Genomic DNA, 23,123 nt, shown 5'->3' with positions numbered 1-23,123 from the left:
AAACATATATAGTACATAGAAGTAACATCATACAGACTGAGTAGGCTGTATTTATGTATTCATGAAACACCCCCACTCCAACCACCCATATACATATGTATCAACAATTCATGGAAAAAGAAGTCATGAATTTGAAAAACAGCAAGGAGAGTTTTGAGCGATGAAAGGGAAAGGATAAATGTAATAATAGTATAATCTCAAAAAATCAAAGAAACAGTTTAAAAAAAACTGTGAACAAGCACTATTCTTGGTCCTTTAGACCTCCTCTGAGGTAGAAGATAACACAACATTCATCTCAACATTCCCAAGCAGGCTGACTGTGGCAGTGTATGAGTAAAAGTCTCTTTTGAGTTCATTTTTGAGTCTGAATTCCAACCTCTCTATTTTATTTGATTACATTTGCATGGAAAATGTTCTATTTTATAATCCTAAGAAAAATTCAGTGTATGTACATATATCTATGTATGTATTAGGTATATGAGAGGCATGGTGTCCTTCTAGCTGACATCATGGCCACAACTATTAAGCACTTTGTTACTCTCAATGAGCTGATTTAGGAATATGCTGCCTAGGCCTGCCCTTTAATAGCAGTAAATATTTAAAACTGTCAAAAATATAAGCTTCCCTATGTAGAAGACACATGGTATGTGAAATTTAAATTTTCATGTTAAAGTAGTACACTAAAGCAGACTTTTTTGAGAAGACTCAAATAAACCCAAACAAGCAAATTAATTCTGAATAAGTAGTAACAATTTTATTTTAACTCAACGTGCTGAAACACAAAATCTATTTCCAACATCGAGACACAAATAGTATGTAACTCATCATAAAACACCAATTGATTAAATAAAGGCCGAAAGTTAAATGTTTATATATCTGAATCTTGAAGTCACCTTCCTTCAGAACTAATAATTAAATAATTTTAGCAGAACTTTATTTCCATAAATGGGCTCAATTCACTTTTAAGCAATGCAAAATTAACTAGATTATAGTATACAATAAGCTTTACTAACAGGAAAATATTTAAATATAAGTATTCCTTCTCAGACATAAAGTTCACATACAACAACAGAAGATACAGTGTGATTTCATTCCTAGTGAAGAAGTCTTGCATTTGAGGCACTCAGGATTTGTTCAGCGAGACCTAACATTGACATCATTCCATGAACACTTAAACTGGAGCTCACAATCTATATATAAAAAGGTTTGCAAAATATTCTCATGTGTGCTGAAAGTGCTGTATTTATACTCTGAGGACCCTGAAACAACTCACTCATCCACTCACTTAAGACCAGGCATGTCTAAGTCAGCTCAGTCTAGCTCTTCGTAAATGTGGCTTCTAGTAAAACTTACTGGGTTGGATTTTCATAAAACTTACACGAGTCTTTGTTGCATTTCTCTAACAAGGAATACTATCGTTGATTCCTCATTTGTGTGTGTGTGTGTTTTGGTGGTACTATGGATCCAACCCAGGGATCACAAATGCTGATAAGCACTCTATCACTGAACCACTCTCAAAGTCCTTATCTATAATTTTATATAAAAAATTCTTAGAATCTATATACAAAATTTTAAATGGGAAATTTAATATCTTTGACAATTTAAACTTTCAATTAGATCTAGTTAAAAAATAAAACAGTAATGCTCATGACACTTTTAAGATATGTAAAGCAATTATTTTAAATTTTAATTATACTTGATATCCTAAACCAGCACTGTTTTCCTATTTTATCATGCAGAATGCTGGTCACATTTTTAAGGAGTACACTGTCTTCTGGCAATTCACTCTCTTCTCAAATAAAGCACACTAAAATGAGATACATCAATTAATCTGAACTTTCAGCATATTTTAACTAAGTTCTATTTTCATAAATTCAGTCTTAAACATATTACACACAGCCCAAGGGAATACAGATACAAACACATACAGACCTCACACAAATGACCACATTTGATTCAAGGTTCTCCAATAGCTATCTGAAGACAGTGACAGAGAAGTATTTAAGGAGGTAACATCAGCAAGCCATATTATGGCACCTTCATATTTGTGCTCCAAATATCAAACACATTAAAAGTAAAAAATGAAAAAAGGCACAAATAACAGTGTTTCTAAATCTTAGTCCAAAGAACAGTTTGCCAATGGCTACATTTCTTAACTGTAATATTTAAAACCACTCCTTGTGTTGTGAGGAAAGCTTTGTTTGGGTGACTAGAGAGTAATTGGAGCAAACTGATAACTTAAAAGACAAAGATTGCATTAGACTGAATTCGTACCATTTTGGCCAAGTTTTATATAGTTTAAAACTGGGGGAGGTACATAGGGGAAATGCTATTATGACACTTCAATAAGAATACATTAACAGCCTCTTATCACTGACTCAAGAACCTAAAATATGCTACTTAAATATACATAAAAAATTGTATGATTCTGTGGGTATAATGGTGGGTATTGTATTATCAGAAAAGTGGGCATTTCAGATAACACTGACATTTGTAGAGCACAGTGTTTGACATTTTTGGTAGAAAATATGTTAGCAAACTAAAAACAAAAGTCTTTATAAGAAAATCCTTAAGATCAATAAGCATTTATAATGACCACTATATGGTACTATTACTGATTTCATTGTATTTGGAAATGTAGACCAAATTAATGAGAATCAGTTTATAATGTGTGGTATATAGATTTCAGTGTTTTTATGATATGTGACAATATATTTCACAGCTGACTGGCATCTTTGTTTTTTGTAAGACCACAGGAAAATCTTGTAATAAAAGTATATATATGTATGTATGTGTGTGTGTGTGTGTGTGTGTGTGTGTGTGTGTGTGTGTATTTTAAAATCGTGTAATGGTAAGGTAATAGGCTTCATCTTATGATGAAATTAAGGGAGTAAATTTTTGCTTGTCATGATTCTCCTATACAGAGTGAAGCCCACTGTCAGCTGAAAACTTTTCTTCTATCAAGATAATTTGTTCCATTTTAATGTAACACAAGAAAGACTCAAACTAAAACAACTAAAAATAGATTTTTGCTCATTTGCTCTTTTGAATTGTGCTAATTTGACAATATTTTCTCAATGTAAGTATTTTAGAATTGCTTCAGTTAACATCCAATAAAGCTATAGTAAAAATAAAGTATATTTTAAATTCATATGCTTAATTATTTTGTCCTGAATTTTAAGACTAAGTAAACAAATTACACAAATTTTAATATGGGAAATAAAGCTTTAAATGCAAACATACAGGCATATGTACCTGTTTCTTCAGCAACATGCTCTGTCTTTATGTAGGAAGCATACTACCATGCTTCCGTCATATATGATCCGACACTGACCACTTCTGCTTCTCTAGGACAAGGCATCAGAACACATCTCACAATAACTACCAACTTCCAAACATTTGTGTGTGTAAAGCTAAATTCATAATAAAGAACTGGCTCATGAAAAACAGTTGATATCGTTTATGCTGTTCACATTATGTAAAACTTCAGCAATCTACAGTTAATCAGTAAGTGAGTCAACAAGAAGAAAACAAGGGGAAATAAAGTTTCCCAATGAGGCTGCACATACTTTCAGAGGGTTCTCTACTTTCCCACATCTCCCACAGGCAAATATTATCCATTCATTGTTTAAAAGAAAGTAGATTGTACAGGACTCATTTATTGTTAGGTGCCTTTTCCAAAGCCTGATAAATCAGTAATAAATTCAATAATGACTATTTGAAATCCAAATCAATCTATAATCAAGCAAATGTTTATCTATTATCCCAAATATCCAAGTTGGCTCCATGTGTCATATAAATGTTTAAACGTAATTATACCTTATTAATCCCCTCAAAAGGAAAAAAAATATATGTACCATTCATCATAGAAAATTTACACATTAAAAGTGCATATATATCTTAATTGGCCCACTCATGAAATGTACATTTGGTCATCCTGACTTTAACATCTACTAAATTATTCTTTCAAATATAAGTCATTATAAATTTAAAACTTTAGCAAAAACCCATGCTTTCTTTTTACTGAAATCTTAACTTCAAATCATTTCTCAATCATTGAAATGCACATAAACCCAGTTTCTTGAGCAGTTAATATACAGATAAACACGAAAAATTTTACTAAAAGTTTAGGCCAACTCATTACTTATCTGCCCTATGAAATGAAAAATAAATTAACCAGAGCAGTGTGTGGCCACCACTTACCTCAACAGTAATAGGCTCTTTAGTGTCAACAGAACTGAGACTGAAGGCGCCTCTGGCAATCTCCAAATCCAGGAGACCTAGTTTTAAACTTGGAGACTGCATAGAACAAAACCTATAAAATTCTTTTGTTTCCAAAATAATGGAAGATCCTTTTTAAACTCAGTATCTTCAGTTATCAATATTACTGCATTGTGGAGCTAGTGCAATCCTGCATAGCCTTGGCAAACTGACAAGGCACGATAAAAAAATTAAACTATTATGAACAAGAGAAGTCACTGAAGATAATTTAAGGCCTTGAAGTGAATTAATCAGTCTGATTTAAAGCTGAAGTATAAACCATAAATTATCCACCTGAAAGCAAGCAATATGCTTTTCTAGCTTTTGTTCTGTGGACAAGAGACAGAAACAACTGTTGCTTATGGTTTGTATTGGAATCCTTCTGGACCTGGGGGGAGTAAAGGCAATCAATTTTCCTACTGTCCATGGAAGACTCAAGACTGCTTTAGCCGTTTGCGTGGAATACCAAACTGTGGACACTGTGCAGATGCTAGTGCTCGGAAGGCTTCTGCCACTAAATGAGGATGAGACTGAATCATAGACTTCCACCCTGCGGTTTCCATGATGTCAGTTGCTTGGCTGAAAAAGAAGATTAAGTGATGTTTATTAAAAGAACACTTCTCAAATACATTGCTGAGTTATCAGTTTTGCTTTTTCTAATTTGTGGATTTTGAGATTTTAAATAGTGTTCTACCTCTTTCCATACATCCATTTGAATTTTAAAAAATATTATCTTTATCTTATCAGCATTTTTGTCAAAACTGAAAAGAGTTTTCTGCATGTTTGAACCCGAGGACATGTGTGGTTGTTCTCAGAGCTCTCTGTCCACTGTTAGCAAATTCTATTCCAAGTACTTGATGATCTATTTTCCTTCTGAGTACCTGCTACAGGTTTTCTCTAGGGTCCCAATCTTTTCCTTACACTCTTCTCCTTTACCTACACTATGCATTTTATCTCATCTCTTTGTCAAATTTCTAATATGTGCCCAACAGTTAACTACTGATAAGTTCAATCCTAGTGCTTCCCCACAAGATCCATCATCAATCATTGGCTCTTTTCATTTGAATGAGCCTCCAGCATCAGTCACATAAGAACTCATCATCTTTCTTCCTTAAGTCTCAAATTGTTTGTCTTTCATTTTGGCTGAGGTTTTCACCATTGCTTGGCATTTAATTTAAATATCTGGGAGGTATCCTAGAACCAGTCCTCTAATTAAGCATCAAATTCCCATTTTAATTCCCAAAGGCATCAGGTGTTCATAATGCATCCTCATAATCTCACAACTGATTCATTATCACATTTTATTTGTCTTTAATCTTAAAAGTTGTTTCTCTTATTGCAGCTTCCATAAGGCTGCTATAGCAACAGGAGTATGACTATATTATGCAGTACCCCACTTTTCCCTTTCCCTGTATTTAAGATTTAAAAATGAGGAATGTGGTTCTATCATCTTTATTGCTTTTCATTCCCACTTCTATGCTCCAGCTGCTCTGTTACTATTTTATTTACTGTGTCCTATATGTATAACATTCTCAATGAGCAATCAGAGTAACTGGAAAAAGTAACACATTAGTTCTTTATACTTTCCTTCTCTCCTCCGCCCCTTCTATTTACCTGAATTTAACCTTGTTTCTCAAATACCAACATTACTCCAACTTTCCTCTGCCCATCTATCAACGTGCGGAAACACTGCTAAGAATGGAAGCCTTATTGTGTTCAATCAGAGGCATTAACCATTACTAGAGATTCATTATTCTTCACTTCACTGTCAAAAGTCCTAATTTTGCATGGTTTTTAGGATCTGATCTTTGCTTGCTTTCTCTAGCTTTTATTCACTATATACCTACTTCACACACCTTTTTTTCTGCTTTTCTGTAATATAAAGGAAAGTAGATACCATAATTTATTGCAATTGCTTGTTTAATTAATCTGCTATATACCATAAACTACTTGTATAGAGGGGAAACATCTACTATGCCTGCCACTATATTCTCTGACTGAGCAATAGTGTTTGGGAAACTCAGAAAACAAATAATCACACAACTCTGTACAGTGCTCTGCTTTGTTTCATGTAACCCCTTTCATCCTGTCATATCTGCTATTTCCTTTTTATTCCTTCTTCTACCTACCTCTTATTCATGTTTTGAAATGAATAGCCTGCTCTGTGCAGCCATTCCTAACTCCCAGGGCTTAGTCAAGTATCTGTACATATCCTCTTCTATCATCACCATTTTAAAATAAAAAGGGACATATGTGTGTATCTATCTCTGTTAGATCAATTTCTTAAAAACAAAGACATTTCATCAAATGTGATTTTACATGCAGTACCTTAGAAAAGTGCTTGAAATATAATAAAAAGTTAAGTATATTGAACAAAATAGTAGCTGATATCAACAAAATAATATTCTTTGTCCAGTATCACTACTATATCATCATGGTCTTAAATTTTAACTAGTTGTTTAGGAGAACATTGCTAGTTATTAATTTACTTTAACCTTTTCTTTTACCAATTCAATAAGTATTTATTGAAAGTTTGTACATATAACACCAAAGTGTATAATTACCTCATTTTAATAGAAGGAAAGGTGCATGATGTATTTTCTTAATAGAGTAAATAAATCTTGAAAAACTAAAGCTATGTAAAAGGATCAGAGAGAGCCATTGCTGCTAATGTACAATGTTAAATTTAAATTTTTATTCTGATAATCCTCTAACATCTTACATTTGTCAATAAACACGACTCCCACAGATTTAAAAGCAGCAAAACGCTTTACTTTCAGAAAACAAAATTTAAAACTAATATGAAACCAACAGATTAATGCAATGGAAAAAAGTTAAGTGAACAATTATCTTTAATCCTGCCCCCTTTTAAATTTTATCAACTATCCCCATGCAATCATGAGGTTTGTTATAGATATCCCAGAGTGGCCTATAACTCAGTATGTCAACATCTCATAATTTCAAAAGTAGTAAAACTTAGGGGTTTATAAGTAAAAATAATCAAAACATTACAAAACCCTTTAATTTATCATTTCTTCCTTTTGTTATCTCAAATAATTAAAAAGAATACTCTAAAATAAGAGAAAGAAAAAGGTAAAAATTACTTCTAACACTTTGTATATAAACATCTAGAATCATCCAATCTCTTAGAAATTAACATGCTACTGATTTAAACTATTAGGCAGCTTAATGTATAATGCAAGATGTCTAGCTGATCTAAAGAGTAGCAAGTTAGCTCTTAAGGTAGAACAAGAAGTCTCTGAGTTGGATGACAGTCTAGAATACACAGCAAGACCTTGACTCAAAATCAAGCAAACAAATAAGCTCAATAAACAAACAAAAATAAAAGAGTTTCATGGACCTATGAAGTCTTTTTAGTCTGCAATCCTCATTATTTGAGAGATTAGGGCAGGAAGAGTAAAATCTGAAGCTATCATAGAAAACTTAACAAAATCTTGCCTCAAAATTCAATTTCAAAAAGGTTAAGATTCAGGTAGCTCTGTGATAGAGTCCCTGTGTAGCATGTGAAATCCAGGGTTAAATCAATAAGCATTATCAAAATCAACAAAAAAAATTAAAGACTTCCAAGGCAAATCTTGAGGATGTAGTCTTCCTTAACACTTTCTAAAATGGCAGAAACCAGATTTCCAGCAATGCCTATAATGCCTGTACTCAGCTATATACTATGTGATATGTATGCATGTGTTCAAAAAATTAAGAGCACCCATCCCAGTTTGTGTGAAAAGACAAACTACAAGGAATTCACTAAAAGCAGTCAAATTATTATTATTATTATTTTAAATAACTGGCAGTTAGCTTCATCAGGAGCCACACTTACTGCTCTAACTTCTTAGGCTTTTAACTCTGCTTTTGGCTCTGTGTAGATGTAACCGTCTTGTTAAATAAGGAACACAGAGCCAATTGCAGAGTTAAAAGCCAAGAGGTCAGAGCAATAGCTGAGAGCTAAAAATCTTTCCCTTCACTGTTGCTCTGTCTTTCAGCAAGAGAGCTAATTCCTGTGTCCTGTCTTTTATATAGACTTTCTGTTCTGCCTTCTCATTGGTTGTAAACCCAGACACATGACCTCCTCGTCACTGCCTGTCTGTACAGACCTCCAGGTCTTCAATGGTTAGTATTGAGATTAAAGGTGTGTGTTGCCATGCTGGCTGTATCCTTGAACACACAGAGATCTTGCCTAGCTCTGCCTCCCAAGTGCTGGTATTAAAGGCGTGCACTACCTCCACCCAGCTTCTGCTATGGCTTGCTCTGACCCCAAGGCAACTTCATTAATATACAAATAAAATCACATTTCAGTACAAATAAAATATCACTATAGCTCTGTGTTTCTTATTTAATAAGACCGTTTAGAATTACATCTACACTTATTGTTCGTGAGCAAAAGGCTATATAAACACTTCACTAAACGTATAGTATGCAGACTGAAACTGATGCCATCTTACTTGTTATTCCAGTTTTTCCCATCCTTACATCCAAGTTGTCGAAGTACACTGCACCTGCATGGCAGATTTAAACAATGTTTAAGAAAAGCCCAGTGAAAGAATGTTAAATGTGTCATATACAATGAAACCCAAGTATAGCTTACCTATTAATAAAGTCTATTGCCTGGGCTTTCAACTGTTCTGCACTGTGCAAATCTGCAAGGACAAGGGTATCAGCAACATTTTCTACTGAGAGGCTACTACACAAAGCTTCTTCACACATGACCTTCAGCCGTTCCAGTGCATACTACCCAAAAGAAAAATATAATCATTAAACATTAATTCCAGTTATTTAGAGTGTAAGTACTTGATATTTGTAACTTAGCAGATAAAGCACAAGAAAACTTGATTTGAACTAATGTTATATTAAATCAATAAACTGTTGCTTTAGCTTATGAAGAAAATGTAAATGAATGCTTTTAGGAGAAATACTAATTTGTTTTAGAAATCATAAATGCAAAATATGGTGGATTTTAAAGTAGGATTTACAAGACAGTTATCTTAGTATTCAGTTATCCTAAAAAGTACATTGTCAAATAAACATTTATCTCAGTTCTTGTCTTCTCAAAGAAAAGAATTCAGCTGAGAGAAAATTTAAGCTGTATTTTATTTAGTAAAAGAAAGTGAAGTAATGACCGTATTTCAAAGAGAGACCTGAGTGGGCTTGTCCTTAAGTGGGAGAAGCATAGCAGCAGTTGGCTGGATTTTGTATTATGGATTTGTAAGTTTTATACAGTTCTTATCTCTTATGACATCATTTTTAACTTCCTTCTTCTAGGTAGCACTTTCATTTCATCTCACTTGGTGCTGATATCGTATTCCCCAAAATATTGTGCACCCTAATAAACTTATTTGGGATCAGAGAACAGAACAGTCACTAGATACAGAGGCCAGAAAATGGTGGCACTCACACCTTTAATCCTAGCATTCTGAAGGCAGAGATCCATCTCGATCTCTGTGAGTTTAAAGCCACACTGGAAACAGCCAGGCATGGTGACTCACACCTTTAATCCCAGGAAGTAAACCTTTAATCTCAGGAAGTGACGGCAGAAAGCAGAAAGGTATATAAGGCATGAGGACCAGGAACTAGGCTGGTTAAGCTTTTAGGCTTTTGAGCAACAGTTCATTTGAGATTCATTCTGGATGAGGACTCAGAGGCTTCCAGCCTGGGGAAACAGGATCAGCTGAAGAATTGGCAAGGTGAGATAGCTGTGGCTTTCTGATCTTCCAGCGTTGACCCCAATACCTAGCCCAGGTTTGTTCTTACTAATAAAATCTGTTAAAATTCATGCTACCTCACTCTACTGTGCATGGTCTGGGACCAAGATGCCCTTTTTTTTTTTTAACTCCCTGTTTATTAGATCTTCACTGGTGGAGTGTATGTACCATTGTGAAAAGTGCCCTAAAATCTCAAGTTCTCATTTAAGGGGAAGAAACCAATCTCAGCTTCAAGATGTCAGACCACAGAAAAGCATCCTGACTACCAGGAGATAACAGTTACCAAGTAGCTTAGCTAGCTCCCTGCCTACTCATTGTGACTGACCTAACTACAGAAGTAGTGGTAGTCCAGGACATTCCCCACGCGCCTGCTCATATGTGCTACTAGTTACCTACTTTAACAATTCTTTTTCTTTTCTATTACTTCATACTTAGCATGTATCACACGATATTTTGTCACTAATCTTGAATGATTAAATTGAAAGCCAAGTAAATATTAATAACCACTAATTTTTGCAACTATTAATGTAAAGCTGCAATATTAATACCTGCATTGAGGTTTAATGACACACAATAAACAGCGTCCACTTAAAGTTTGTACTTTGATGATTTAATACCCATGGTAAACCCAACATCTATGCACGAAAGAGTAAATATACTCTAAAGTCTTTCTTCTCCATACCATTCCAAGCAATATTTGTGATATGCTACTAAGAAATTAGCTTGCGTTCTTGGAAGTTATTTTTCACAAATGTAATCACACAGTATATCCTCATCCTCTAGCACTGCTACTCAGTGTGACTACTTTCAGATTCATGTACATCACTGCTTTCATAGTTCAGACCTTCTTAATGCTAGGCCATAGGCCATTAAATATGAGTATCTCTCTCTTCTCTCCTCTCCTCACTCTACACGTATTTGTGCGTACGTGTGTACATATGTGTGTGTGCTTGAACACACACATGTGCATGCCAGTGACCTACTGTAACAATTCATTGTCTTTTCTAGTACTTCACACTTGGGTTTACCTTGCCTATATTCAGTCCTGAAGAATGACCACTGAAAGCTAAGTAAATGTTAACAACCACCAATTGTTTGGCAGCTAAATATATACATATACATACATACATTCACTAACTGAAAAATATTGTATTTGTTGCCAGTTCTTAGCTATTACAGTTATAGATACTCATATAAATCTTAAATTAGCAGACATATATGTTGTTGTTGTTGGGTTTTTTTTTTTTTTTTGGGGGGGGGGTACTACAGGGAATACAAGCCTCAAAGTAAACTCAATGGAGTACATGGTAAGTTTACATTTAACGTCAAAAGAAACTGTTAATTTTCCAAAATGGTTGTACCATTCTATACTCCTATCAGCAGTGTCTGAGAATGCTAATTTTTCCAGATCTTTGACAAGTCTTATATAGACTTTGTAATTTTAGCTATTATGATTGATGTGTAGTGGTGCATCATGATGGGTTTAATGTCTCTTTCTTTAAGGACATTGGGCATCTTTATTTAATAAGCTTCATTGGTTTTATTTGGGAAGTATCTATTTAAACATTGTGTACTCTTAGCAATAACATTTCTTTTTAGCTGAATATTAAATATTCTTTACACAGTCTGAATACAAAAGTCCTAAATATATGTACCATGAATATGTTTTTAGGATTGAGAAGCATGAGATTCAAAAATTTTCTGATATTTCTGCATTTTCTCTGTGTTAAAAAGACATAACATATTTATAACAGAACAAAATTATTAATAATTTTGCTTTCTATACTATCATATTAAAAGAAATCTACAAAGAGAATAATATAAATATACTGCTTTTAAGAAAAAAAAAAACAAAGGTTATGTAGTGTATCTGAAGACTAAGAACATCTGCAAGTTCCAATACATTAGATATGTAGCTGTATTTTGTATTTACCCCAGAAATTATTAAGCTTATGATTTAATCTTCCATGAGAAGATCTAGGCCCCTCATATTTTCCTATCATATAGATCTTTTAGACAATTTTATTTCCATAATATTCTACATTGTGCTATTTGATAAAACTCTTCAAGCTATCTATAAATAGCAAAAATTATGTCAAAAGTTATTTGTAGTTTTTATGTATGATATTTTCTATGAATGTCAATTTGAGGGGTTGCTTTTGTTTTTGTTTTATGTTTGTCTCTTTTTTGGTCCTTTAAAACCACATCACTTACTTTGTCTGCAGCTGCCAACAAGTTGTCGGCCATTTTATCAAGATTTGGTGCTTTTCCTGTGTAAACGAATCTCATCATTTCTTTAAAAACCTCAGGGTCTAAATCATTTATTTCCACTCGATTCTATTATTGAAAACAACACACACATATATTAGGAACAGGTACATATATGTGAATTCACATGAGTTATTTATTTCCACCCAATTCTATTACTGAAAACAACACACACACACACACACACACACACACACACACACACACACACACACGGGAATGGGTACATATATGAATCCACATGAATCTTTGACAGTAATTAAAAAAACATATTAATATTTTCAAACTCTACTTTTACATCAAAGTTAAGTAAATCTGTAGTAACTTAACCATCCAAACCTCAGTATAGGTAGTTCTAAGAAAGAAAGCATATACCTTTTTTTTATAAGAGCTTTGATCAGCTAGAAAGTAAATACATGGATAGTGAGACCATATTAAGTATTATCATGGGGTAAGCTTATGAATTTTCATAATTAAAAGAGACAAAATACTGCAGAACAAATAAATTTCATCCATGTTCAGTTTCTGATCACAGTTTCAGAGGACAAATACTGACTTTTCCCTGGTTGAATTTTAGGACCTAATATAATACCTAAACCCTATAACCACAAACATTATTCAAAGTTATTAACCAAAAGAAGAGTCTGTATGTAATTTTGATGAGAGCTCACTCTAAGAACACTTGCTTTTGCAAAATGCCACGTAACATTATTTCTGTTCCTTCTGTGCTTATTTGAAACATACTCCAGTTCAAGCAAGACCAGTTGCTTTTTATACTTTGTAGCCTTATATCCAAATCTCTTCTAAGATAAAGGAAGCAAGGAGTGTCAACACTTCAGAAAACCATCTTGGGTCATTTTTGTGAAGTCAAGGTGTTAGGAATGTAAGTGAAATCATTTTGTGTAACTTAAAAACAATTTAGTGTGACTTGTTACAATGTGCTGCCTAAGCTTTCCACCAGTGAGCTTTGATAGAGCTAGGCATCAGAAAGAAGCCCCAGACAGTTCAGATTAGTACACAGCCCAGGACAGGCCTTGATATGCTAATGAACTAACCCCAAGGTGGTACTGATATGCCCTAATAGAGCACAGCTAGCATCCAATGAAATGATACAAAAAATTGGAACTTTGGAAACGATCCCTAGGATCACACTATTATGCTCCAAAGAAAAGTTTCTCTAGCCTCTATTGATAGTTGCAAGAAGATGAGAGACTATGTGGCCCTGGCTTCAGTGAACACTGAACTTCCAGAGCTGTCCAACACCAGGGGCAGTTGCTGGGCTCACATATGCCTGCCTGTCAATTATACAGCCTCTTGCCTATGCTTTTCTAAAGGATCTCCTGGGACCACCACCAGTGCCGTCTTCCCAGCCTTTTCACTATGGATATGAGTTGAGCCTGCAAGCTTCTGAAGCATCCCACTGGAGAAGATTCCCCAGTGGAATCCCACAACAGCATTTTCCTCCCAGTCAACTGTTCCCCACTTGGAGATTTATCTATTTGGTTTTTAAATTCGTACACTGTTATAAGGAGTGTTTGTGTGAATAAACCAGGCATATTTGAAAGACAAATCTTGTGTGAATATCCTAATTGCTGAGCACCACACAGCCCATTGGCCACTGCTCTCCACATAAGGCATGGGCTGACACTTCAGACCCCATCCTGTCACCCTGTGAAATATGGGAGTGTGTAGGAGACTTTGGACTCCACCCCTGGCCACCCTCAGAGGTCAGGGAGCACACTAATACTTCAGACTCTACCCTAGGATATGATGAGAAGTCAGGAAATATAAGACATCAGACCCTACCCTGGGTCAACATTTCAGGTCAGTTAGTATCAAATCTGACCAAATGGAATAAAGTTTAAGACCAATAGCAAATGAATCTTGAATAATTGTGAAACTCACAGAGATGAAATAACATAATCGTTAATGATGAAAGGCAAAGAAATCAAGGAAGAAATTTAAAAAATACATGGAATTCACTGAAAATGTAAACAATACAACAAAACCTCTGAGACACATTGTAAACTGTTTCAAGAGGAAATTTTATAGCTCTACATTCCTACATTAAATATTCAGAAAGAGCAGAAATCAACTGTTTCGGCAAAGTGACAGGACACAAAACCAACTTAAAAAATATAAAGTCTTTCTTTCTATATACTAACAACAGACACATTAAAAAAGATCATAGGCATGCTTCAATTCACATGGCCTCAAAGAAAAGAAAGTCCCTAGGAATAACCCAACCAAGCAGGAGAAAAACTGATACAATGAAAACCTAAAATACCTATAGAAACTGACTGAAAACACTAGATAACAGAAAGACCTCTAATGTTCATGGGTTGGTAGAATTCATATTGTGAATTCTGCCAATAATTTACAGATTCAATGTAATCCCTATCAAAATCTCCACAACATTCCTCACAGAAAGACTTTAAAAAATCCTACCATACATATAGAACCACAAAAGACGGAGGGCAGCCAAAGCAATCCTGACAAAAGTGAGCACTATTGAAGAAATTACCAATACAGATTTCAATATAAAACACAGTGCCATAGAAATAAAACAATATGATACCAGCACAAAAAACAGATATTCAGACCAGTGGGACAAAATAGAAAACCCAAACACAAGTGCATGTAACTACAGACATCTGATATTTGATGAAGATGGCAAAATATATATATATAAACTGGAGTAAAGACAGCATCTTCAAGAAATGGTGTCAGAAAAGCTAGATGTTCACATGTAGAATGAAATTTAGAACTGTGTCTACCATCCTTTACAAAAATAAACACCAAATGATTCAAAGACATCAATGTGAAATGCTAAAATCTGAGAATACTAGAAGAAAACAAAGGATACAGGACAAAGGAGTAGGAACCAGCAGGATAGAAATGCTAGGAAGAAGGGCATGGGAAAATGGAGAGGGCTTTAAACTAGAGAGAGGTGGGGGGGGCAAGAAGAATGGGGGAAGAGCATAAGTAGTGTAAGTATAGATATTTGAAAAAGCCACAGGAAAAAAAAAGATTGTCTAGTTACTAAAAAATGCTTTTAGAGTATATATGCATGCTCACTTGTGTGTGTGTGTGTGTGTGTGTGTGTGTGTGTGTGTGTGTGTGTGTGTTTGTGTGTGTGTGTGCATTTTTATTTTTAGAAATGTTATATCACTTAAGTTAATAGTGTTCCCTCAAGAACCACAGACGTTCTAACAAAAATCCAAGTATCAGGCATGACAACCTCCCTTCTAGTTTCTGGACAGAGTTGTCTAAGTAACACTGAAAGCAACGTAGGCTACCACTGTTGCCCTTGGACGCCTTCATGAATGTGAAGGTTAAGTCCCTATTGATGAAGCCACCATGGTCTTCGGACAGGACTCAGAAGAAGTGACCTGCTTCAAACCTTGAAGTTTCCTCCCTGAAGACTAGAAGCTACAAAGGAAGAAAAACAAAGAACAGTCCTACCAAGCTGTGACACCTACAAACCACAGCAATGACCGGCAGGGCAAGATATCTTTAAAGGTGGAATGGTGGTACTTATATCCTGGGAGTAGCTATCAGCCATCTAGATGGACTCAAGACCTGTTCTATTGAATTCATGCTGGTACTGAAAACTAGCTAACACTCGTATCTGGTGAGGCTGTGGAACCCAGGAGACCCTACTAGTGCTATTTGCCCAACCCAGTGGAATCTAACTAAATTCTCACTCCCCCCAATGAAAGGGCCCTCTTTTTGCAGCAGAGGAGACCATTACAGAAAACCACGACTGGTAAAGTGCAGAGAACAGTGTGCCTTGCCCAAATGGATACATCTACAACACAATCCTTACACCTGCAAAACATTACAGAAGTGGAGTTAGAGCAAGATTATAAGAGCCAGAGGCCCAGGAAGTCTACTGGAAGACTCCATCTTCCATATATGACAGAGAAGCTCTGCCAATGAAATTTCAGAGCTATAGCAGCCTCAACAAGAGAAATCTTAAAAAATAGTAATAATAACATAATGATGCACCTTAACACTTCGGGAAAAAATTTAAAGAATATGACTAATATTTCTAAGAAGTTTGGGATATATTCAGCAGATCAAAATCAGAATGCACGGGATAGAAGGAGCTAAGGTAAAGTACAAGGAATTGATACCTAAACTGTAACAGAAAATCCTCACAACTACAGAAAAAAAATTGACTTCCAAACATCAGCTTCATTTAGAACCCCAAGTAGACATGACCAGAAAAGAACTTCTCCATGACACATCATAGTAAAGAAGTCAAAAATACAAAGTAAGGGGGCTATAGAGATGGCTGAGAATTTAAAAGCACTGGCTGCTCTCCTAGAACACCTGGGTCCAGTATTCACACTGTGCCTCACAGATATAATATAATAATGCTAGGGCCATTCTTAACAGACATAGAAAACAAAACAAATATAAATCCAACAAACACTCCCCCCCCCCAAAGAAAAAACTGTCCTAACACTATACAGAAGTGCAAAATACTCTACATAACCAAAACCATCTTGAATAAAAGAATACTTCTGGAAGTATTACAATACCTGATTGCAAGTTATACTACAGAGCCACAGTAATAAAAACAGCATAAATATGTCTATGTTCTACAGATACCTGATATTTGACAAAGACGCCAAAAACATTAGGAAAAAAAAAACTTTAATAAGTGACGTTGGGAAAATTGGTATCTACATGCAGAAGACTAAAAACGAGAACCTTCTTTCTAACCTTGCTTGAGGGAGAGGGGGAAGGCAGGAGAGGGAGGGAGGGAGGGAGGGAGGGAGCATGCAGGAAGCACAGGGGAGAACACACACTTCAGTGGATCAAGGAATTCAACATAAGATGTGAACTTCTGAAATGCCTAGATGAAGAAGCAGAAAAGATACTACAATCGTAGATGTAAGGAAGGACTCTGTAAAGATGACGCTGGTTACTCAGGAAATAATGCTAACAATGAACAAATAATTAATTAAACCTCATATAATTGTTTCTATACATCAAAAGAAACTATTGAGCAAAGAGACAGTCTACAGAATGGAAGAAAATCTTTACCAACTATGCATCTGATTAATAATTAGAATATACAAAGAACTAAAAACAAACTAAAAATCAAGAAAACAAATATTCCAGTTAAAATGGACCATGCTTTAAAGCAGAGACCTCTTAAAAGAAATGCAAATGAATAACAGAAGCAGTGGTCAATATCCTTAGCCACTGGGAAGAAGCAAATTAAAATACCTTTGAGATACCATCTTAACCCTTTCAGAATGGCTGTTATGAAAACAAAAGAAAATATACTGAAGATGTAAAGAAAAAGGAACCCTTTATTTACTTTTGGTGGGAGTCCAAACTGATACAACCACTATGAAAATCTGTGTGGATATTTTTAAAACTCTAAAAGCTGGTCTGCCACATGACCCAGCTATACCACTCCTGGGAATATTTACAAAGGAATGTATACCTGACTACAGAGAAACTTATACATCCATGTTCACTGCTACTCTATTCAAAATAGCCAGGCAATGTAAGCAACTTGGCGGTCCCATCAACTAATGAGTAGATAATGAAAATGTAGTAAACATGCATTTTAAATTTTTAATTAGGTACAAAAAATGAATTATGAATTTTTTAGGTAAACAGATGGATCTGTAAAAGACTATATATTAAATGAAGTAATCAGGCCTTGGAAAGAAAAATTCCCCATGGTCTCCCTCAGGATACTAGCTTTGAATTCTCAGACTGTGATATTTAACTTGGAGAGACTATAGCAAGGGTCTATTAGTGCAAGTGGAACAAAATACAGGCCTAAGTGGAAGAGGACATTAACAGAAAGCATGTGCTATGAAAGTAGAGGGAGGAAATATTGAGGCTGAAAAAATTTACTTACATGGGGAACAAGTTGGGGAACACAAGAGAAGTAGGTGAAGAGATAATCAAAAGCAATGACAAAAAAAAAAGCTCTTCAAAGCTTACTATTGGTTATTTTATAAGCCAATTTATTAAAAATATAATTTAAAAATATGTAAATACAGGTCTTCCACATGGGTGGGTAATGTATGCTGCAGAAGCCAGAAGTTACTCAACAACATCCCCAGTGTGGTTCCTCTTCCTCTCTCTTTCTCACTAGGGATGAAACCCAAGGCTTTCTGCATGGAGGCAAGTGTTCTAGCAATGAGAACATCAAAATAGCTGTTACTTAGAATGTTCACTGAGCATTCACACTGAGAGGCACCTACTGTTTTATTTCAGAACACATTTCCCCTAACTCTGGTTTCTAAAGTTCTTCTCTGTTAGAACTTGAGAACAAGAACATGCACAGATCTTTTTTATATGTGCATTCTATCATGATACATGTACACAAATTAAATAGTATTAAGCCTTTTAACAACATTTACCTTTTTGCATTCTTCCATTTCATGTTCAAACATTGCATTAAAAACTGGGGATCGAGCTACAACAAGAATAAGCACCATTACTTATTGCACAAATTTATTTAAAAAATATTATATTATCCAAAGGAGAAGATACCTGCAAGCACAGACTTATGAGCTTTGAATTCTTTTCCTCTCACAAAAAAGCAGCAATCTGTAAATCTTGTGTTTTCCCAGAGATTACCTAAGTCTTCTGCTAGTCGACATTCCGGCACCTTCAAAGTGTTTGTATTTGTATGTCCTGAGACATTGACTGAATCTTGAACCACACTCACCTGATAAAGAAGACAATAGGAAAACATATTCATACAGTATTATAAATAATCAGTTACCATGTGTACATTTAGTTTTTAACTTAAAATGCCCTGGTTAATTCAATATATTGCTAATCAAAAATCCTAGTAATACCCTAAACAAATTTAATATAAGTGAAAGAAATAGCACAGAAACCTAGAAATAACCTAAATCGTTTTCAGTAGTGACACTGTATTTAAATAAATGACTTATCAGTTGATTTAAAAAAAAAAAGCTCAGTTATTACAATCACAAAATTATTTTCTAAGAGAAACTCCACAATATCATCAAACTTGACAAGTTGACATTTTGTTCATGCCTATTAGCATTTCATTTTTATTACACATACAACTTATATAGTTAACGGAGTCCTTTAAGGTCCAGCCTCAAAGTCCCTTTTAGGGTTCAGAAAAGACTTTACAACAAGCAAAGGAAACCTAATGATCTGAGGGCAAAAGAATCGGTTCACACCATTCTCCTTCTATGTATGTCTCTTTCTTATTCTCTACTATTCTCCTCTTACTACAAAGTTTCCAGCTTACAGACATTCACAATCATCAATTCTTGGCAACCAAGGTACAGGGCTAGAACTTCTCAGGATCATAAAACGCAGGTAAGAGTTACTAACAAGGCAGTAAGTGTCAGCTTCTTTTATGGCACAAGGTGAGAGTGGTAAGTAGAAATTCCCTGGTGAGGTCAGCTAGAGATTAAATCAACATGTGAATCTACATTCCTAGATGTGGCTAAGTATGTAAAATCACAAGCAAGGTAAAAATTGTCTTTATCTTCCATGTGCTGCCTTCTTCCCCAGCAAGCAGAGGAAGGGTCAGGTATGTGGGTAACCAATGTAAACAACAGGGGAAAACATGCAATGATTGGTCCATGTTAGCACTTACAGCAAATGTTAGCTAGCTATAAAGAAGCTTTCAGATCTAAGGATTAAACCTTTACCCTGAGTGGTTAGAACAAAGAAAGGATCCAAGCCTATCTGGTATAGGATCCCCAGCCTGGCACCTCCCAGCCACCCTAGTCATTTGCGGCGTAAATCTCAGCAGTGTCTGTGGGAAGATTATCTTTCTCCAGGAATGAATAAATGGTTAATTGCTTTTTCTGTTATCTTCTCAGGGTAAAACTCAAGCAGTAAATCTTTTAAGCTAAAATCTTGTATTAATAAACCGAGGTGAAAATAAGTACAAGGAGTTAAGAATTCGTTTAAGGTAAGTGCAAGGTTAGTTTAGGGCATAATTTCTCTTACCTACTGGCAAAGTGAAACCAGGGCATGCTTGTTCCCTAGCTATCTGAGGGCTGTGATTCAACAAATTCACACATGTTGTAATTCTATGTCCTTGGGCATCTGTGAATGTCTCAAATGAGATCCTTTTGCCTGGACACTAACACTGAACAACTGTCTGTTAATAAAGATAATTGCAGGAAGGCAGACTTCTAAGTTTATATGGGGAAATGGAACAAACATCTGGTTGTAAGAACAAAGGTTTTGACTGTGTGACTTCTTCCACACATTGCTGGGGGAAGTCATCCAATATACCAATGCATGGGGAAATTGTGCTCAATAAATGATAAATACACTGCTAAATCAGTGGGATACATCCCAAAGCTGTAATAGATGGGAAGAGCTAAGGCTTCATGTAAGAAATCTACAGCAAGAACAGCCAATTCACTCAAAGGCAGTAATTCCAAAATGCATTGCATGATGGTTTAATCCTCCATCAGAATATCCATGTCTCTGGTGGGTTGACTTTCTAAATAACAGCTGAAATCTTACTGCATAATCATGAGGCCTGCAGTATATAGTTTTCAGAGACATAAAACTATTAACATATAAAACCTGAAAACTTCAGGCTGGAGAAATGGCCCAAGAGTTAAGAGCACTGCCTTCTTTTTCCAAAGGACCTAGGTTTGATTTCCAGCACTGACATGGAAGTTATCAACCATCTGTAACCCTATGGGACACAACACTGTTTTCTAGCCTCCGTGAGCACCAGACACTCTGGTGGTACAGAGACATAGATGCAAAACACCCACACACATAAAATGATAAAATAAAACAAATATACAAAGGAAAGGAACTTAATTGTTATTCCTAGAAGTTTCAACATCAGCAGAATGGATTTAAATATCTGCTAAATTGATGTATTTTCTTTTTTTTTAGTGTTCCATGTTTCCTTTATTTCCTGTCATATTTATTACTAATGAACAGAGATTCAGCAGGGACTCTCTCCTTTTCTCAGACAGGAATTTGAGAATAAAGGAAAAGGTGTGGCCTTTAGAGGCACCTGGATCAGTCTTGGCCTTCTTTTCTTCACTTAGACTTGCGTGGATTTACTCTACACCCCATGAACATAGTTTCTTCATCACAAATGACTGCGATGATACACATGGGGGTGAATCAGAGAAACTGTGCTTAAAAATGGCAGGGGCTCTCCTACTGTTTCTTTCACATAGGTCAGAGTCCTGTAAGTCATCGCCTCCAGGAACCATGACGTTTTCTTAAGTGCGTTGTTTGTATACAGAGAGCAAGTCCATACATTAACTGATAAGGATTTCCTGGGACAGGTTATCAGAATAGTTGTTAGAGAGGAGGGGCTGTAAGACAGAACCAAGGCTGCCACCACTCCAGCCCCGTCTTCACTCCATTTTGCTCACATTACATGGGTGGTGGGATACCTAAGCTTAAATGATGTTGGGGCAGTAGAATTTGTACATCAGAGTAGAAAAAAGCTCAAAACTAAAGCCAACTGATTTAAAATTTTAAGTATAAGAAGTCCCACAAAAGTGACTATAATTATCAAAGTTCACAAAATTTTATAGAAAGTCCAAAGTGAGTTCAATACAAATGTACTTTAGTTTAGTTTGCCACTTTGCAGACACTTCACTGTCTGTGAGATCATAAGTAAGTGTGGGATAACTTTCACTCTGCTTTTATGTAGACTCCATGAAATATCATTGTTTACTGAATCAAAATAACTTCCACATCATCTTTAAGAGAAAGCACTCCATTACATTATGTTGGAAATTTCATGTTACAATAAGCAACAACAAAAAAGAAGTACTTCAACTAACAAAGCAAATAATTCAGGGCAAATGAACAATTTTTAAACATTTAATTTTACATGCTATTTGAGTTATGTTTTTTTTTTTCCTCCCCGAGTTATGTTTTTGAGTGCTAAATATTGGGAGCATTTGCAATAAAGCAATGGATAATTGAATTCATTTCTTGAAAGCATAATTTAAAGATACACAGTGGGGTTGGTAAAATGCCTGCTATACAAACATGAGAACCAGAATTTGCTCTCTAGCACCCATTTGGAGAAAAAAAAAATTACAGCTCCAAATGTAATCTCAACACTGGGCATGCAGAGAGAGGAGAAACCTTGGTACTTATATTTCCTTGTAACAATTATGATCAAAAGTATTTATTACAATAATCTTAAGCCGGGCAATGGAGACACACACCTTTAATCCCAGCACTTGGCGGGGAAGCAGAGCCAGGAGGATCTCTGTGAGTTCAAGGCCAGCCTGGTCTACAGAGCGAGATCCAGGACAGGCACCAAAGAAACCATGTCTGAAAAATACAAACAAACAAAAAAAAGAAAGAAAGAAAATACAACAAAACAAAAATGTAAAATAAAAAGTATTTATTACAATAATCTTATGAGATGGTATTACAAATATGGGGATATGAGGGCCAAGATATGCACACAAAGCCATCCATAAAGGTTCTATCTTAAGACTTCCATCATTCAAATTAATTAAAATTTCAGCAACTTCAAAGAGAAAAAACCACTTGATTGTCCTATTTTACTATATTCAGAAGTCAATGATACACAAATGAAATGTGCTGATGTAAATAAATACTCAGGGTTTATCTAGATATCATTTTTAGTATATAATATATTTAATTGCTTATATTAAGCATTATTCTTAAAATTTTTTGGGTAGAAATAACTGGATCTGTTTATTAACTTGCATAAATTATATAGTAGTTATAAAAAAGGTATGGTAACATTTGATTTAAAAAAAGATTTCTTAAATTCTATGTGCTGTCTCTATTTCAAGATAATATATTTGTGTGTGTGTGTGTGTGTGTGTGTGTGTGTGTGTGCACGCATGTGTGCGTGTGTGTGCT

General features: G+C 35.2%; 1 protein-coding gene across 4 annotated transcripts in view; it reads right to left on the bottom strand.

Annotated features, from left to right (window-relative positions):
- Positions 1 to 732: 732 nt before the first annotated feature.
- Positions 733 to 23,123, bottom strand: part of Spopl (speckle type BTB/POZ protein like) — a 59,008-nt gene continuing 36,617 nt past the window's right edge. For 3 of the 4 annotated variants that reach the window (XM_036185264.1, XM_036185267.1, XM_036185268.1), the window contains 6 exons: positions 18,780 to 18,957; positions 18,647 to 18,702; positions 12,192 to 12,314; positions 8,864 to 9,006; positions 8,721 to 8,774; positions 733 to 4,839 (listed from right to left, as the gene is read on the bottom strand). In XM_036185264.1, the coding sequence (XP_036041157.1) occupies positions 4,695 to 4,839; positions 8,721 to 8,774; positions 8,864 to 9,006; positions 12,192 to 12,314; positions 18,647 to 18,702; positions 18,780 to 18,957 (699 nt within the window). In that variant the 3' untranslated portion in view covers positions 733 to 4,694. The remainder of the gene's footprint in view (positions 4,840 to 8,720; positions 8,775 to 8,863; positions 9,007 to 12,191; positions 12,315 to 18,646; positions 18,703 to 18,779; positions 18,958 to 23,123) is intronic. The other variant, XM_036185265.1, reaches the window with a different exon arrangement.

This window comes from Onychomys torridus, chromosome 4 (genome assembly GCF_903995425.1).
Source record: "Onychomys torridus chromosome 4, mOncTor1.1, whole genome shotgun sequence".
In the NCBI taxonomy this organism is placed as follows: domain Eukaryota; kingdom Metazoa; phylum Chordata; class Mammalia; order Rodentia; family Cricetidae; genus Onychomys; species Onychomys torridus.
This window is presented reverse-complemented; position numbering and strand designations above follow the sequence as displayed.